Raw genomic sequence first — 19,488 nt, forward strand, 5'->3', positions numbered from 1 at the left:
TAAATAGTAAATATGTTATTTTATCTATGAGTTAATATTTAATTCAATAAAATATTAGTTTATTAATATTATATTTTGATGTTATTAGTACATATAAAAATAATTTTAATAATAAGATAATTTATAAAATAATTATTGCATCAATTAAATAGTATATTATTAAGAATTTTATAATATTTATATTTACAAGAAAGTAATATTTAATAATAGTAATACTTTTTAAAATGTGTTTATTTTTATGAAATATTAAATTATTGACATTTATGCTGTTTAAATTAAATTTTATTTATTTAGTATAAAATAAAATAAAAAAATATGATAAGAGAGAAGAGAGAGTATTATGATAGGATGTTAATTAGACGTTTAAGAGAGAGAAAAGATGGGTAATAAATTATGATAAGATGTTTGAAAAAGATAAAAGATAAATAATAAATTATAACAAGATTTTTAAGAGATGTTATAGTCAAATCAAGGGTAAATTAATAATTAAGTTAGTGTGATATAAAATATATATATTTTAGAATATGATTATTACGGTGTTTAGTTGCTATTATGGAATGAGAGGTTATATTTTGAAATAAGAATTTTTGTTATTCTTGAAGTGAACGGGCTTACATGTTTAGTCCCATTTTGAAAATTGAGAAATATAGATACGTAGTGTCATTCCCTCTAAATGCAACAAAATTAGTTGTTGAATTAGCTTAATATAACACTTAGATTTTGGATAGAGGCGTCTGCCCACGTTGGCCTATTAAGCAGCCCATGAGCTGTTGAGTTGAGCTCGAGCCTCATCGAGCTAGAGCCAAGCTGAGGCGAGCTGAGCTCAAATCAACCTCAAGTCCGAGCTGATTTTTTCCAAGCGGGCTCAACCTTTGCTCGTTTACACCCCCCTACATTTTAGTAGTCACTGTGGGAAGAATTATTACTCTAATACTAAATTAGTTGCTCCAATATTATACTCGATAGATATCGTTGGGAAGGGAACAAGCTATTACTAGTCACTACCAGTAGTCGCTATCAAACTCTTTACCCTTTGGTTTAAACTTAAATCTTTCCAAAGAGGAAGCATTCCATGGAAGAGAAGGTAGTCCCATGCTCCTGGTTGCTCCACCGTTACCACCATCCTCTCTCTCTCTCTCTCTCTCTCTCTCTCTCTCTTCTCCACCATTGGATGGCCTGCTTGCTTCTCTGCAGGCAACCGCTACAGCTAATCCTTTTTGAGCGCAAGGCAGAGGTGAGCAGAAGGGGAATTTTTAGCTTATTTTAACAAATCTGAGCTTTCTTTCTTTCTTTCTTTCTTCTCCTCTCCATTCTCTGATGAAAAAGTTGTATATTTTAACCACCTACATTTTGATCTTATTGCAAAAGACAACCTCATTTGGAAAAATATAGTGCTATCATGCTTTAGATTTTGCATGCGGGATGTAAAGAGAGATCATCAAGATGCTGCTACCTCACTAATTCTCATCCAAAGTTTGATACTAGATTTTCCTTGCAATTTTCCTTGCAATTTTCCTCTTTTTTCCTTGTCCTTTTCCTTTTGTTAATCAGATGATGCGATTTACTTAAATTTATCCTTATTTTTGATTGAGCTTGTTATGAAAATTCTTCTGTTTGATACACTTTTTTTTTCCTTCCGGCTAAATAGAGGATTTTTCTTTTCTTTCCCTTGTGAGGTGACGAGTATTATCTATTTTAAATTATTTAATAGTTCTTCTTAGTTTTATTCTTTTTTAATAAAAATATATATGGTTAGAAAACTCAATTAGTGATCTTTAAAATAATATTAATATATAATAGTTTTAGAAGTAATTTAAAATTACTACTTTTTTAATTAAATGCATCAAAATTATATTATACAAAATAAACATCGAAATAAGTATTACACATTATTACTAAAAATATTAAAATTACATTACACAAAATAAATAGAAACTAATATTTAATAATAAAAATAATAAATATTTAATAGTCTGGTAAGTCATTTCCATAGTCACCGGTTCTGTAGACACTTTCTCTTCGTGGACTATATCCACCTCCTCTGTATTGATATTTCGACGAACCTTAGACTAGAAAATAAATATTGTTTCTTCTACTAAATTTATTTCTTTTTCTTTGAAAAAAAGAACGACGTACATCCGGATCTTAAACCTTATTTGAATCAATTGATAAGATTTCTCTATGATCACGATTTATATTCAATTGCATAGCTCGTTGTTTTAATTGCATAGCTCGATCTACTATGTTTGATGTATTTTATATTTGATTTATTTTAATATTTATTATTTATTAAAAAATAATTTTGAGTTGTTATATTTTATGACACATCGATTTGAAATAATAAAAAATAGATATATACTTAGTTTTTTGTGGTATTATTTTTGTTAAAAAAATAATTAGTAAAACTACTTATATACTTAGTTTAACTAACTATATTATTTAATAAAGTATACATATGAAATTAAAATTGTTGGATTAAATATTTATTAGGCAAAATTAAAATTTTTAAAAAGTCTGAAAAGAAATGAATCAGGGCTCCAAATTTGGAGTCCACTGGGCTTCAGATTTTGAGATTTAGAGCGCGGTTGGAGATGCTCTAATTTGAAGCCCGATGGACTCCAGTAGGGCTCCATAGCTAGCTCCAAATTTAGAGCTAGTTAAAGTGGAGCTCCAAATTTGGAGCCTTACCAAAATATTTGGAGCCTGGCACAATTTCTTTTTAGGCTTTTTAAACATTCTAATTCTGCTCAATAAATATTTAATCTAACAATTTTAACTCTATGTGTATCCTTTATTAAATAATCTAGTTAGTTAAACTGAGTATATAATTAGTTTTACTAATAAGTTTTTACCAAAAATATTACCGTTTAAAATAAGTCTAATATTAAATTAGATTTAAATAATTTTAATTTTTTATTATTTATAAAATAAATATATATTTTTTATTTAAAATCGATGTGTCCTAAAATATAATGATTCAAAAAAAAATTTCAATGTAAATATTAAATATTAAAATACATCAAATATAAAATATATCAGACATAAAATACATCTCAGAGACATCAAATATGAAATACATCAATAGACATTATATTTTTGGGTCTCTGCCATAAGTATTCAATCAGTGCATTTCGAAGCTCAAAATGAACCTCTTTATCTTAGATCTTTGTAGGTCGAGTGAGGAATCATTGAAATCGTTCGTTATCATTGATTTCTATCCCTTCAATGACTAGAGGTTGAGTAAAATCAACAATATTGGGTTCCTCGTCTCATTCATCCTCCACAGGCACATTGTGTAGTATCACACAAGTAATCATAATGTCGTGTAATACTCGTTTATTCATTTTTAAGTCAGAGGTTCATCGAAAGATTAATATAAATGAGATGGATATAGTCAACGAAGAGGTGGCTACGGATCCGGTGAGTATGAAGATGACTTATCGGACTATTAAATATTTATTATTTCTATTATTAAATATTATTTTTTATTTATTTTGTGTAATTTTATTTTTGATATTTTTAGTAACGACGTGTAATGCTTATTTCGATGTTTATTTCATGTAATGTAATTTCGATGTGTTTAATTAAAAATTAGTAATTTAAAATTACTTTTGAAATTATTGGATATTAATCTTATTTTAAAGATTTGGATGAGAGTTTTCTAACCATATATTTTTTATTAAAAAATAATAACACTAAAATGACCTATTAAGTGATTTAAAATAGATAATATATATATATATTATATTATTTTTTTAATAAATATAGAGCCCGGTGCATTGGAGTGCACCAGGCTCTATATTTATTATTATTATTATTATTATTATTATTATTATTATTATATATACATTGTCTTTTAAATCAATTAATAGATTCTCTTAACCTAATTATTAGTTTAAAAAAATATTGTTAGAAAATTTTCATTGAAAATTTTAAAATTAGAACTAATATTTAATACTTTCAGAAGTAATTTTAAATTACTAAATTATTAACTAAAAACATCAAAATTATATTACACGAAACAAGCAGAAATTAGTATCTAATAATAAAAACAATAAGCAGAATTACATTATATGAGAAGCATCGATTTTAAATAATAAATAAGAAAAAAATTTATTACTTAATTTTAAAAAATAAAAAATGTAAAATAACTCAAAAGGAATTTAATATTAGATGTATTTGATAGGTGTCGCTAAGACTTTTTCAATGACACATTTTTTGTTAAAAATTGATTAGTAAAACTAATTATATGTTCAGTTTAAATAATTAGATTATTTGTACAAACAGAATTTAAATTATTAGATTTAGAGGGCAGAAGTTAAATTTTAAAAAGTTGAATAGTAATTTAGTGCCGGGCTTCAAATCATTGGGTCACGCTCTAAATTATGAGCCCCACTGTAGCGGGTTTCAAATTTGGAGCCCTGATCGAGCTTTGAATAGAGCCCCACATTTGGAGAACTTGGAGCTCAACCTATTGATTTGGAGTTCAGCTCTAAATCATTGTTCATTACTTTAAAATTTTAGTTTTGCTCTCTAAAGTTTAAGGTAATAATTTAAATTTCATTAATATTTTTTATTTAAAGGAATTTAGCTGTCTCATGAACTTTCTGCAACAAATCTGAACTTCCTTTCTTCTCTTCTCCATTTTTCTGATGAGAAAAAAAAGTTGCATATATGTTTCTTTCAGGTTTTCTTTTTGGGCCTTTTGCATATCACCAACCACATATTGATCTTATTGCACACAATCATCTCATTTGCCAATGTACGGTAATATCATACTTTCTTTAAGCTAATAGATTTTCCCCTTTTGAGGTGATGAGGATAAGCACCAGGTCTTCATGAGATGCTGTTGATTAGATGGAGAAAACCATTACATTCTTCATTGGATCTTTTCTAGATGGGTGAGGAAAGTAAATCCTTCTTTGGGTTACCTCATTTGGAAAAATATGGTGTTATCATCTTTAGTTTTGCATGCGGGGTATAAAGAGAGACCATCAAGATGCTGCTGCTTCACTAGTTATCATCCAAAGTTCGGTACTAGATTTTCCTTGCAACTTTCCTCTTTCTTCCTTTTCCTTTTCCTTTTGTTAATCAGATGATGCAATTTACTTAAATTTATCTTTCAATTTGATCTCGTTATGGAAATTCTTCTTTTCGGTACACTTTTTTTGTGTGGCTAATAGAGGGTTTGTGCTTTTCTTTCCCTTGTGAGGCAATGAGGATAAAGCACTAGCTATTCATGCGGCGGGTAAACTTGAGGCTGAGAGGTAGCAATGCTCAAGAATGCCCCTACTTACAAACACTTCACAAATATTCTATGCTCAATTTTTTTCTTCTTCTTTTGATCAAACTAGCCCTCTTTACAAACTTATGAGTCTTGGATAGGCTACCCATAAACTTTCTACGATGATTGGCTTGGTAGTTGGATGGCCTACTTCTTTGTTGGTAACCACTGCAGCTACACATTTTGAGCAGGGTGTCGGTGAAAGTCTTATGGGCTTTTTGGCTACAAAATCTGAGCCTCCCTTTTTTTTTGGTGTGTATCTTCAATTTTTTTTTCCTTTAAAGTTTGCCTTTTGAGGGGTCTTTTTATGGGATTATATCTCTATTTTGGCAAGAGTATGTATGGATCCAATTCCAGATGAATTTCAATTGATTTCATTTGGAAATGAATCTGTTGTTTGTGTTAACCGAACCATATCTCCTAACCAGGTTTCTGTTGCAACTCCAGATGATAAACAATCTATCAATTTGTTACATCAAACTGATCATTTTGGCTCTTTAGATTAGCTTGAGCATGTCTTCTGTTATACTTTGTATATTTGTTACTATTGATCTGTTCCCTAGTATCTATCTCATAACAAGCTTATTATAAATATACCAATCTAGTAAGGTTTTGGTATGTTTGCCAAAACCCAATTCTCTTCAATCTTTCATGGTATCATAGCCTTTTTTGGCTCACACCTGATCTTGACTTATAATGTCTTCCTCTTTAGCTTCTGCTTCTTCCTTTATTTTACCAAATATTGTCCAATTAGTTTCAATAAAACTAGATGGCTCGAACTATTTGAATTGGATTTATCAGTTTATGCCAATCTTGAGGAGCAATGATCTTCTGGGTTTCGTGGATGGCACAGAACCGTGCCCAGATGAATTTTTGTCAACTTCGGAAGGAAAGTCGACCACCGAGGTGAATCCTGCTTTTCGCCTCTGGCAAAAAAAGGACCAATTTGTTTTGAGTTGGCTTAATTCTACCCTTCATGAAAAAGTTTTGTCAATTGTTTACGGACTTCATATGTCTCAGCAAGTTTGGCAAGCTCTTGCCAATCGATTTGCTTCTCTGACGCCTTCGCGTATCAGTGAACTCCGGAGACAACTTCAAGGCTCGCACCACCCTGTCCGAGCACCAAACATTCGCTATGATGACTTGTCAATTGGCCAATAAGAAGACCAATTCCGCAGTGATCTCAATACAACAATCAGAACAATAATAATTGGACACCTCCTCCTCGTCCCATTCCATTAGCTTCTAAGTTAGATTCATCTTCTTGCCAAATTTGTGGTATGAAAAATCATGTTGCTCTTGACTGTTTTCACAGGTTTGAGTTATCAAGGGAGACATCCTCCTCAGCAACTGGCAGCTATGGTGGCTAGATCAAATGTTCTTTATGATGATGCTACTTTGTTTGTAGAAAGTGGAGCAAACCAACATATTCCTCCTGGCATCACCAATCTCACCAACTCCGAGCCCTATAATGGAGAAGAGAAAGTAGCCATAGTTAATGGTAATGGTCTTAATGTTGAAAACATTGGTTTTCTTATTCTTTATGCACTGAAATCCAAGTTACATCTTTCCCAAGTCTTACATTGTCCTAAAGTTCTAACTAACTTGCTCTCCATAAACAAGTTTTGTCTTGAAAATTCTTGTTATTTTCTTCTATCTGACACTCATTTTGTGATCAAGGACAAACTCACAGGGCACACACTACTATCAGGACGAAGTGAAGGATGAGGGTTATATCCGATCAAAGTGAACAAGAACACAATAAATAAATGTCAATCTAGTATTGCTTTGTTAGGTGTCCGAACTTCCATAGATGTGTGGCATGCGCATTTTGGGCATCCCTCATCTCAAGTTACCTCCAATATGGTCAAACACTTTCAATTGCCAGTTGATGGTTCTATTAGCTTTAAGCAAATATGTCATTCATGTCAATTAGGAAAAGTCAAATAATTGTCGTTTGGTGAGTCTCAACATGTGTCTTCTTCTCCTCTAGAACTCATACACTCTGATGTCTGGGTCTCTCCTGTGATATCCAATAGTGGTTATCGATACTATGTTTTGTTTGTACCCTATTGCCAATGAATTTGATGTTTATATTTATTTTGTTCAATTTAACACTCTTGTTGAGAATATGCTGTCTTGCAAAATCAAGAAATTTTATTCTGATAATGGAGGTGAATTTACATCAAGTCAGTTTCAAAGTTTCTTGCGTTTCAATGGTATTCACCATAGGCTCACATGCCCATACACATCTCAACAAAATGGATTAGCCGAGAGAAAGCATCATCATGTTATGGTTGGCTTATCATTATTGGCACAATCTTCTCTTCCTAAATCCTATCACCTCGTCTCCTAAATGATGAGTCTCCTTTTAGCAAGTTGTTTCACAAACATTCAAATTACCATTTTTCAAGAATATTTGGATGTGCGTGCTATCCACTATTGAGGCCTTATGCAATGACAAACTTGCCTTTAGGAGCAAGCAATGCATTTTTCTTGGTTATTCTCCTAATCATCATGGATATAAATGTTTTGATCCTGTCTCTTGCAAAACTTATCACGACATGTCGTTTTTGACAAAAACTTATTCCCAGCTCGGATGTGACTCTCTCAAACTCCCTTCCTCAGTAAGGATGCGTCCTCATCAGGTATGTCTCTTGATACAACTCCTACCTTTTCACTACCCCACGATATTTTAGAGCCTCATATTGATCATACAATACAATCTGAACAAACCTCACCCTCCTAGAATCACACTCTTACTCAAATACCACAAATAACTCTTCACCCCTAGAATCATGCTAATGAAACTCCCTCTCCTATTTCCACTACCATTGTTGAAATTCTATATCTATCTATTCCCTCCACATTAGAATCATCTCCATCTCAACCTCTCCCTTGTATGACAACTAGGTCTCAAACTGGAACACTTTGACCCAAAGCTTTCCCATATTTTCAAATATTTTGCACTATAAAGCATTCTCTCCAAGCCCTTACTGCTGTTTTAAACATTAAAGAACCAAAATCTTACTCACAGGCTTGTGTCTCAAGATATTGGCAGGATGCTATGGATGCTATGGATGTTGAATATAATGTACTTATTGCCAACAAGACATGGATTTTGGTTCCTCGACCTATTGATCATAATATTGTCAAGACTCGTCGAGTATTTAAGATCAAACAAAAGTCAGGTGGCAGTATTGATCTCTTTAAAGCAAGACTTTGTAGCGAAAGGGTATGAGCAAGTGAGTGGATTAGATTTTTTGGAGACATGTAGTCCGATGATCAAACCAGCTACTATTTGGGTGGTGCTTGCAATAGCAATTTTCTTTGGCTGGACTCTTAAACAACTTGACGTCTCCAATGCTTTCCTCTTTGGGATGCTACTCAAGGAGGTTAACATCGAGCAACTGTAGGGCTTCGTTAATCCATTATATCCATATTATGTTTGCCACCTTAAGAAAGCTTTATATGGCCTAAAACAAGCCCCTAGGGCTTGGTTCCTTTGCCTTTCAACCAGCTTACTTGATCTTGGGTTTCAAGGGTCCAAAGTAGACACTTCACTCTTTACTTTTCATAGAGATGGTCTTCACATTTTTATTCTTATTTATGTGCACACATGATTGGTGTAAGCCTTATCCAGCTCCATGTATTTTTTTTGGGGGGGGCAAGCTTTCCTCACAATCTAGTACACCATTATATGATGTAACTGAGTATAGACAACTTGTTGGAGCTCTTCAATACTGCACTCTTACTCGTCCAGAGATTGCATACTCAGTGAATCAACTTTGTCAGCATCTTCATTCTCCAACATCATGTCACTTGCAATCGGCTAAGTATATTTTATGCTACTTAAAAGGCGCTATTGATCATGGTCTTTACTTCTCTCGTGGTTCTTTTAATTTACAAGCTTATTGCGATTCGAATTGGGTCAGTGATCCTGATGATAGGCGTTCTAAACTGGATATGGTGTGTTTCTTGGCCTTTGCCTAATTTCTTCGTGTGCCAAAAAACAAGCAGTTGTTTTTTGTTCTAGCACCGAAGCAGAGTACCGTGCATTAGCTATGGTGGTGGCCGAGTTATATTGGCTTCGAATGCTTTTATGTGATCTTTGTTTACCACTATTATCTCCACCAATCATCTGGTGTGACAATCAAGGAGCAATGTCACTTGCATCTAATCCTATGTTTCATGCTAGGACTAAACACATAGAGGTTGATTATCATTTTATCAGGGAGAAGGTTACTAATCGAGATGTATATTTACAGTTCATTTCTTCTTATGATCAAGTTGCATATATTTTTACCAAGGACCTTTCCTCTAGTCGGTTTCAATACTTGAAGGCTAAACTCATAATGATTGAACCCACCATTCGTTTGACGGGGGTTGTTAACCAAACCTTATCTCCTAACCAGGTTTCTGTTGCAACTCCAGATGATAAGCAATCTATTAGTTTGTTACATCAAACTGATCCAGATTATTCCTACTCTTTAGATTAGCTTAAGCATGTCTTCTATTATAATTTGTTTATTTGTTACTATTGATCTATTGCGAATCAGATCTGGAACGATTTGTCCATATGATGATCTTGAGATTTTGAGAGGTAGTAACCTCGGAAGTTTCAGATCTAATGGCCTTGGAATGAAATCAATCGGAGATCCGAATGGAAAGTTATGATTAAAATAGTGGAGCAAGGTCGAAGTAGGGCAGAATAGTAATTAACCAATATTACGACAATCATCAGAGGGTGGTGGACAGCCAAGAGTGGTGGTGGACAGCCAAGAGTGGTGGTGGACGGTAGTATACAGCCAAGGGTGGTGGTGGACGGTAGTATAGTACGGTGGCTGCTGGTGGTAGAAGGTGGTTAGAGTTTTGGAAGATCGGGATGTTTCTACGGTTATGATTTACTCCTAAAAGGATAAAAGAGATCTAACGACTAGGGTAAAAGATAAGGACAAAAATAATAACTTAGCTAAACTCAGATTCATTCCCTGATTATTATCAACACATGTCCACTCTTATTTATAGGAGTAATATTTTCTAGCATATCGAATCTACATGCGGATTATCTGATTTATTTAAAATTCAAACAAAAAGATAAAGCTAACTAACTAACTAACTCGACTCGACTTGACTTAACTTAACCCATGTGGTCGGATTTTCCTCTAGTATCTATCTCATAACAAGCTTATTATAAATATATCAATCTACTAAGGTTTTGGTACATTTGCCAAAACCCAATTCTCTTTAATCTTTTAGTTTGAAAATAATGGAATTAAAATGAAATCCATTTCTTGTTGCTTGGAATGAGGTAGGTATTCATTTCATTACATTTCCCTTTTGTATTTTACCCTTTGAACATCAATATAAATGTAGCAAAATAAGGGTTAGTTTTGGGATTCCAAAAGGTTAAGTGGGAAATGAATTCCATCAACATCCAACTTTAAATCATTGCATTTCGTTAGAAATCCACTGAAATAAATTGCTAATTATTCATGTGGATGCATCATAAATGTTATCATCTTTAGGTAAACCATATATCTAGCTAAATAAGCTTCTCTCAACTACTTGAGTGCATATAATAGATGTGATACTGAACTGACCTGGTTTGGTCAAAAATTCTCCGTTGGCTGACTTGCCTAAGTAGGTCTAAGTATCATTTGATGTGTGCTAATGCATCGATCATACGCAGCCAATAGTTTTGATCATGGTCGAAATTGAATGTAGTGTATGTAGGATTCGAGCAGGCACAATGAGGGTTTCTGGATACGCGTGATCGATACGTTGATGTGCATCTGATAATATATCAGGACTTTGTGATCAGCTGGGATCAAATCCCATTCCACCACTAATCCTCTCTTTTTCCACTCTATCCTTCTGCGTTTGTTCCTTTCTATTGATAAAATGTGCTTGGTAGTTAGATGGTCTCCTTGCTTCTCTAAAGACAAACTAGATGGCTACTCATTACTGAGGGAAAACTAGAGTTGAGTAGCAAAAGAATTTTAGCTCTCATATGATCTTACTACAACAAATCTGAGTCTTTTCCTTCTCTTCTCTTCTCTATTTTGTGGTGAAAAAAGCCACATTCATTTTCCTTTTAATGGCACGTAGTCTCATGTTATCTTTTTTGGGTCTTTTTATTTAGCATATCACCACCTATATTTTGGTCTTATTGCAAACAACTACCTCATTTGCAAAAGATATAGTGCTTTTATGTAATAGATTTTTGCATTTGGAGGCGATGCGGCTGGCATCACTTCGCCGTCATATATTCTTGCAAATATTTTTTCCTCAGTCTTCCTTCTTTTAAACTGACGACGTGATTACTTTGAGGAAACCTTCTTTTGGTGGTTTCTTTGATTGTTTTTTTACACCACAGTTACAGAAGTGCTTCTTTTCATCACAAATTTATCTTCGGCTAACCAGAGTTTTTTCTTCTATTGAGGTGATGATGATAAGGACCTGCTAGTCATCCTGATTAGATGGATAAAACCTCTCCTATTCTTCTTTGGTCAATTTGCAGGAAAATCAATAGATTTATCCAGTAGGGTTACGAAAATAAAAATGCTTCCAGTCCTTTATAATGTATTTTAAGAGAATTTTATCTTTGAAACACTTTTCTCCCATTTAATGTTTCCATTATACATTCTTTTTATGTTATTCTCACTAACTTGCCCTCTAGCTTTTTAAAAGTTACTGACAATGACACATATGAGAGAATGGAATGATTATATTATACGGATTTTCAAGATATTTCTCACTAAACATTAAATAAAACAGAAGTCGAAGTTCTAAAATTACATATCCTCTTGATGTCGTACTATTATTTTGACGCTATAGTTTTAGTGAGCAGATTATTTGAGATTATACTTTATTTTAACATGATAGTTTTAATGAGCGAATTATTTGGGATTATGCTTCATTTCAAAAGAGATACTCGAAAGATCACATTCATTGTTTTTGCCTCGCTAGTATTGCTACTGTCAATCTCTAAACTATTTTACACAGCAACTTTAATTAGCGGACTATTTCAAAGATATGCAACTAATTACATTGAGATAAGTATTGAATACTCTTTCAACTAGTTTTCGTCATCGCTAATCATCATCTCATTTGTAGTAAATTATAAACCTCTATTCCTAAAACCCTGAGCAATCTTCTTGATTATATCTCATTCTCAACATAAGTTTTGATTCGTTTTACTTGTGCTTATCTTCCGTCTAGTTATTTTGTTGGATACCAATATATATATATCGCTAGCGATCTATCTAATTCCATAGTGACCTACATAATTTCATATATACCTATGTAATATGACATAGACTAGAGTAACCTATTAATGTTCGATGTAATTCACAAGAGCCTCACCTTATTCGCTATTGACTGACGTAACCTATTTATGTTGGTGACTTGTGTATCACACTTAATACCAATATAAGTCAGCTAGATACCTACAAATAGGGTTAGATTAGAGGGAAATAATATATTTAAACTATGATAGCTGCAAATTTGACAAACTCATGGAAGGGCATGTTAGCTTATAGGATATAGAGTTGAAGTACCCTTTCCTATAAGGGACCACGAGATTTTTGTTGACATCTTAATGGACCGTGATGCTCGTTTTATGTTTGAAGTGTGCCTATTGTACGCCCGAGTGATCAGCATATTTGCCATGAAGATAAGGTAAATACCATACCTACATAAATGCATACTATATCGATGTATGCGTAATATCTTAACGATCGACGTAAGTTCATACTTTACATAATAATTTAATGATCGACGGAAGTCCCTACTGCTCTACTTAATATCTTATTAACTGATGTAAGTACTTACTCCTCTACTTAATATCATAATAATCGACGCAAGTCCCTACTTCTCTATGTAATATCTGATATTCTTAATAAACGAAGTAATTTCCTTCTTTATGCAGGTATACCGGGACCTCCATCACGGAATGCACAAGTTCCAAGTCTATCTAGCTTGCCAAGTACTTCGACTGTTAATCTTGAGCAAGAACCTTCAACTAGTTTCCTTAATGTTTAATCTAGTTTACAAGATGTTATTATTGAGAGCAACCAAAATATCACTATCACTCTAAAAGTCAGAGATATCCCTGTTGGTGTTATGGAAGAATCTCTATCCGAGATGCTAAACCATTAGAGTCCTGATGTAGAATAACTGTTACCTGATAGTTATGAATTAGAAGATTTGTTTCCTGTTAATATTATTGTACAACTGGTTCTTACTAGTAAAAATATTGCAGACCTTAATACAACTGCAGATGATGCTAATGTAGTAGACGACTATGATTTTGTTCCTTACTGTACTTGCGAGCTATATGTCATTGATATGCAGTCAGTAGAGGGAAAACTTGTACCTGGGTAATGATGGCATAGGATATGGCCACGACCGAGATCCATTTCCATCTGTAGAAGCTGTAGATCAATACGTCCTATATTTTGACACCCCAGAAGCCAATGAAACTAGATTTACTATTGGAGAATTATTTGTTGGCCAGGTGATTTTTGTTAGAAGATCACTTAGGGAGTACGCTATCAAGCATAGATTTGAGTACCGTTCAATTAGGTAGATTAGATTTACGCACAGTGCATTGTTAAGGAATGCCAATGGAAGATTAAGGCAAAAAGTTTTTCAAACTACAAACATTCTGAATAATAACTTTTCTAAAATAACATATATGTAACAATTCAATTTGTGCAAGAGATTACAAGTAGTGCTCAAGTGTGTTCATTTCAATTAAGAATGAAGTGGATATGATTTACGCAAGAGATCACAGGTAGTGCTTAAGTGTATTCATTTCAAACAAAGTTAGAAAATATGTCTTAGATGACGAAAGATAACTTTGGCTTATATTATAGGGTGCAACTATATTAGCAATGTTATATTAAGCGGATATGCATATCTATTTTCAAATTACATAAAACCACTATGTAACCTCTAATTCTTTGACATATTTACATATGTATACTATAGAGATGGTTAAAACGACATGGAAAATTGGTACGGTGTTGTTATGTTGTAACCCAGAATTTTGAAACATGAATAAATAGAGATAATTATTTAGATAACGAGGAATTTTGTTTTATCTTATATATATATATATATATATATATATATATATATATATATATATATATATATATTATGATTCAGATTAAATCAAATTAATATTTTTAAGCTATATCTTCAAGATCTTAGAATCTCTATCCTAATAGCACTCTTATTGTATTTTTTTTTCAATTATAAGTGGGGGGCCTAGAATGAAACCTTAGGGAATTTAATAGAAGAGTTTGGGGGCAGCACTGTAGTGCCACTGTATCGAGGAAAGAAAAAGAGATCATACTTAAGAGATATTAAAGAGAAAAAGAAGAGAGAGAAAAATAGTAATATTGTAATACCTCATCCGACACGAGCATGTGCACGCCCACATGCTCACACAGCATGCACGGTGCACGCGATAGGACAGACGAGACCTATCAAGCATAGATATACCTATACTCAACACAACTCATCTTAGAAATAAATCATACTATTAGCCAAATAAACATGTTAACATCTGAATATCCAAGTTCATAATAATATACACTAGACCTCTACATAATTTGGCAAGACACACACATGTCACGATAAACTATCAAGATACAACTATACAATAATGTCCAACTGGTATAACATTTTCTATTATACAAAATACAGTATAATATAGTGAGATACAAAAATATACAACATCATTACAACTCATATCTATATACACTACCTTCTATACCATCTCATATCTATAGCTACCTCATTTTTACTCTAAAATATTTTCTTAGGACATCTCAAGTCTCTATCATGTACTATATATCTAGGGGTGACAAATCTTGACCCGACACGATAACCCGGCTCTTAATCAAGTTTGGGTTTAGTATAATCGAGTTTAGGTCATAAATGAGTCAATTCACTTAACCCGTTTAATAATTGAGTCGTGTTCGGGTTTATATAGCTGACCCGTTTTGACCCATTTAAATATACATGTTGGGTCAAGTTAGGTATAAGGTAACTAAACTCTAAAACCTAAATTGTTCATCCAATCACCCTCTCTCTCTCTCTCTACTCTCCATCACAACCGCGGCCCATAGCCGCCTCATCTCACCGCAAGAAGATTTCGTCGTCGCCTCTCTCTCCAATCTCTCCAGTAGCTGTCTACCACCTGTCGCGATGCCTCCTGCTTAGTCTACACCTGCCGTCTATCTTAAGAGTTCGTCGGCGTCCGTCCATAGTGCCTCTGCGCCTTCTCTCTTTCCAAATCTCTCTGACCGCCTCCATTTGCGGTGTCTCCTGACTTCCACCTCCGTCTCCGCCTCCGTTCGAGTTCCTCTCACCTCCTCTCTCCACCCCCCTTACCCTCGTCGGATCTCTTCCCCATTTGCCTAACCCTTACAGTCGCTACCTGCCGCCTTCATTGCCACTATTGTTTTTCACCGCAACTGCTACCTGCCACCTTCACCGCTATTGTGGCTTCTGCCAAGATGACAAATAGGTGAGTTAAGGGTGCATATAAGTGTTTGTTTATTATCCATTGTGTGTGTGTATATATTTGTTTGTTTCTGATTATAAAAAAAGGAAACATTGACGGTAGTTAGATTGCTATTATGTGGAGCAATGAAACGTAAAGTGTAAACGCTTAATTTCAAATGTAAAAATAAATTAAATACAAGCATATTTTCTTAAATCTGGAGAATGACTTTAATGCTGATATCAAAAATCTAAAATATATTTTGAAGTTCTCAGATGAATTGTTATTATGTTAGATGTGTAAACTGACTATGCGAAGGCTTTCTATCTTTTCCTATGTATCTATTATTATGTTAAATACAAGCATTTTGAAGTTCTTAGATGAATTATTAATGTTGATTTTCTTAAATCTTGTGTATCAGATATTCTTAACCCTTCAAGTTTGTCTGTCATTCCCATTCATCATTCGAAAACAAAAGCAGCATTAACAATGGAATGGCCACTCCCATGTAGGTGAAAAAAAGACTATCTTTTTTCTATCTTGGAACATAATAATTCTCATGGCTTATATTGTTTGGTATCCTCTTTTTAATTCGATTGTTAATTAATGTTGTTCAACTTCCTTTTATGACAATATCCATACTGTTACAAGAATAATTTGCTTTATTTATTTTGATTAGTTGGTGCCAGCAGCCACAGAGCTTGTGATTGCGAAATTGCTTTACCTACAGTGGATGGATCTAGATCAGCCGATTCATCTTTACATCAACTCAACTGGAACAACTCGTGATGACAGTGAAACTATAAGTGGTTTTAGTTTCCCCTACTAGTTATAGCTGGAACTTTGTCATCATATTTCAAGACAGTTCTATTTTGTGTCTTGTATTCTCCGTGGGTCTCTACTTTCCTTTTAAATGCAAATAAACTTTTTCATGCCATTTATGTGACTTAAGATTATAGTCTAAGTGATAATTAAATAAACACCTCACCTAGATATTTCATAACTGATGGGGCTGTTCGAAGTCGATACTTGATGGGGCTGTTCAAAGTCGATGCTTGCTAAGGCTTTCTCAATGTCGGTGATATGTTAAGAAGTATTGAAGCGGCATCCATCATGCACTTTGATTGTGACGGCAATTCAAAAGGCAAAAACATCAAATTAGTAGGTATTTCTAAACTTGGTACATGAAGAATTGATGGCCTACTATTAATCAGGTTGATAAATTTGTAGGATGAAGCACCAAATGAAAGATGAGTGATATTGCTGAGTTGTTGTTGATGCTGCATATTGTTGTTAATGTTGAACTGTATACCAGACCTAACTTCTCTTGTGCATGAGACATTCTCTAAGCTGAACTGGCTCCTTGGTGCAGTCTCTGAGACAGAGAAGATGCCTTGTTCATTGGTCTCAGGTAAGGGAGATACCCATGAATGAGATAGTGCTATCTGTGGCTTTCCCTCACCTATGGCTTTCCCAAAAAGGCTTAATGTTAGTATTTATTTATTTCAAACTATTTATAATTTATAATGGAATGTAAATTTTAAACTTTATTCTAATTGTCATGGAATTGTTATATTTGAGAGTTGGAAACTAAAACTTGTTGTGTAAATTTACTGTAAATTTTGTTCTAAATTTTATTCCATATAATTTGTTGTATGATTTAGGCTTAAGAATTGGAAGTTTGTTCTAAACTTTGTTGTATGAATTTTTGTTATAGTGAATTATTAGAATTGTAATTTGAATATTGTATGAGTTTTGAATTAGAAATAAGAAGTAGGTTATTTTATTTGTATGATAAATTAATAAATATTAAATTTTATATAAGATTCATTAAATGGGTTAGACGAGTCGTGTTAACCCGGCCCATTTATCTAACGGATTAGGCGGGTCGTGTTAGTATGACCCGTTTATTAAACATGTTAGGCAGGTCGTGTCGTGTTACCCGTTTAATAATCGGGTTATGTTCGTGTCTACCAAATGCAACCCTTTTATTAATCGGGTTGTGTTCATGTCAAAGTAAAGTTAACTTGACCCAAATCTGACCCGACCCGATTGGCACCCCTATGTATATCTTGAGGGGGGGGGGGGAGGGGGGTTATAAAAATAAATAAAAAGAGTCATGAGCTAACGGCTTAGTGAATAGACCGTATCTCAAATCAATGATGCTAAACAAAGAGTAAATTATGTATTGGATAATATAAATTAGAAAGGAGCATGATGTCATATATGGGCATGCATATATATGTATCATCGGTAAATATATATAAATATAATCAATATTATTTTATAAATGAGCATATTATATCTTCAATCAAAAATATATCTTATGATAAAATTATAATATATCATCATTCAATATAACAATATATGATGTATAACAATTATGATCTAGTGATAGTAGTCACATTAATAATGATGCATGATGCATACCAACCACTCGATAATTATAAATGTCAGAGTCAGCTACAATATATATATATATCTAACTATCATAGTTAATAGTCTCAACTTTGAATATCATCCACCATACTGTATCACGATAATCGAATCCAAATTTGATACCTATCCTACTATCATGCCACAAGCTCAAAGCATACCTTGCCATACGTTAATTGTATCTTTGAATATAGTCATACCCTGTCATACGCTAAGGGTATTTCAATAATAATCATACATTATCATACGCTACGGTATATTAATGATAGTTGTACATTGTCATACACTAAGAGTATAACCATTAATCATTACCATACTCTGTCATTCGCTAAGAGTATATCGAGTATCAGTTTAAACTAGATACCGATCTAGTCATCACATCATATATATATGATTTTTTATACATGATAAATTATATGCATATATCCAGTACTATAGCAATTCATGCGTATCAAGAATTTATGCGGTAAAGAGGCTAAGAGAAAAATAATATAATATAGTCTTCGACCATGTATTTAATACATGCATATAACTAGTCTATCACTTGCATACTCATGCTAGAGATTAATTTAATTAAATGAATGATAAAATATGCTCTACTAAAATTATCTTTATATAAGATCATATAATCATGTTAGAAGCTAAAGTAGAATGTGTATACATATAAGTATAATATATTCTAACTTGAGAAATACGTCTAGAGGGTAAAACTACTCACCTCTCATTAGAAGATACAAACCACATATTTCTCTAAATAAACTAATTTACTTTAATTTGAGAAATAAATTATATAATTAATAAAAATTAATAAGAGGGAGCAACCCTTTTATTATAAAAAAGGGAAGGAGGAGGAATAAGGAAAAGGAAGATGAGAAAAGGAAAAAAGAAAAATGAAAGAAGAAGAAGAGAAGAGAAGAAGGAAGAGAAGGGAAGCGAGGAGGAGGTGGGCTCAGCTCAGCCATTGTTGGCCAGCTAGCTAGCGGCAAGTCTCTTATAGGTTGTTTTGTTTTGGCTAACCCAAAACAAAGTGGAAAAAAGATAAAAGGGAGTACAGAGAAAGAGAGAGAAGAGAGGAGAAAGATCTCACTCTAAAATATATGTTCCAAGTAAAATAAAATTATATTATTTTTAACTATAATAATATTTAAATGTAAAAAATTTAAATATTAATAATCTAGTATTTTATAAAATTATAATAATAAATTTGTGGATGTATTGTATCGCTAGAATTGCATATACAACTCTA

The 19,488-nt window shown here is 33.0% G+C and overlaps 1 protein-coding gene and 1 long non-coding RNA gene across 10 annotated transcripts; both read left to right on the top strand.

The window, feature by feature from the left end:
• Window positions 1-1,028: 1,028 nt before the first annotated feature.
• Window positions 1,029-13,509, top strand: LOC140798542 (uncharacterized). 9 transcript variants are annotated; one of them, XM_073152398.1, is made up of 4 exons: window positions 1,029-1,234; window positions 4,813-5,034; window positions 6,600-6,785; window positions 13,218-13,509. In XM_073152398.1, the coding sequence occupies exons 2-4, from the start codon at window positions 4,947-4,949 to the stop codon at window positions 13,328-13,330; spliced, it is 387 nt and encodes a 128-aa protein (XP_073008499.1). In that variant the 5' UTR covers window positions 1,029-1,234; window positions 4,813-4,946; the 3' UTR covers window positions 13,331-13,509. The 9 variants fall into 9 exon arrangements, 5 of the variants coding, with proteins under 5 accessions (XP_073008499.1, XP_073008500.1, XP_073008501.1 ...); XM_073152399.1 differs by having other exon boundaries at window positions 1,038-1,234; window positions 4,821-5,034; XR_012110847.1 differs by lacking the exon at window positions 1,029-1,234 and adding an exon at window positions 7,879-7,932 and having other exon boundaries at window positions 3,827-5,034.
• Window positions 5,041-5,690, top strand: LOC140798544 (uncharacterized). Its single transcript, XR_012110850.1, has 2 exons — window positions 5,041-5,267; window positions 5,355-5,690. It is a non-coding gene; the product is annotated as an uncharacterized lncRNA (long non-coding RNA).
• Window positions 13,510-19,488: the final 5,979 nt, after the last annotated feature.

Source organism: Typha latifolia, chromosome 12 (genome assembly GCF_019914945.1).
Source record: "Typha latifolia isolate L0001 chromosome 12, TyphaL0001v2, whole genome shotgun sequence".
Classification (NCBI taxonomy): domain Eukaryota; kingdom Viridiplantae; phylum Streptophyta; class Magnoliopsida; order Poales; family Typhaceae; genus Typha; species Typha latifolia.

Excerpts from the sequence above, each read along its gene's own strand:
- LOC140798542 (XM_073152398.1), top strand. The coding sequence starts at position 4,947 with ATGGTGTTATCATCTTTAGTTTTGCATGCGGGGTATAAAGAGAGACCA. Across the intron at positions 5,035-6,599 it reads TAGTTATCATCCAAAGTTCG|GTTTGAGTTATCAAGGGAGA; the intron begins GTACTAGATTTT and ends CTGTTTTCACAG. Across the intron at positions 6,786-13,217 it reads GAAAGTAGCCATAGTTAATG|GTATACCGGGACCTCCATCA; the intron begins GTAATGGTCTTA and ends TTCTTTATGCAG.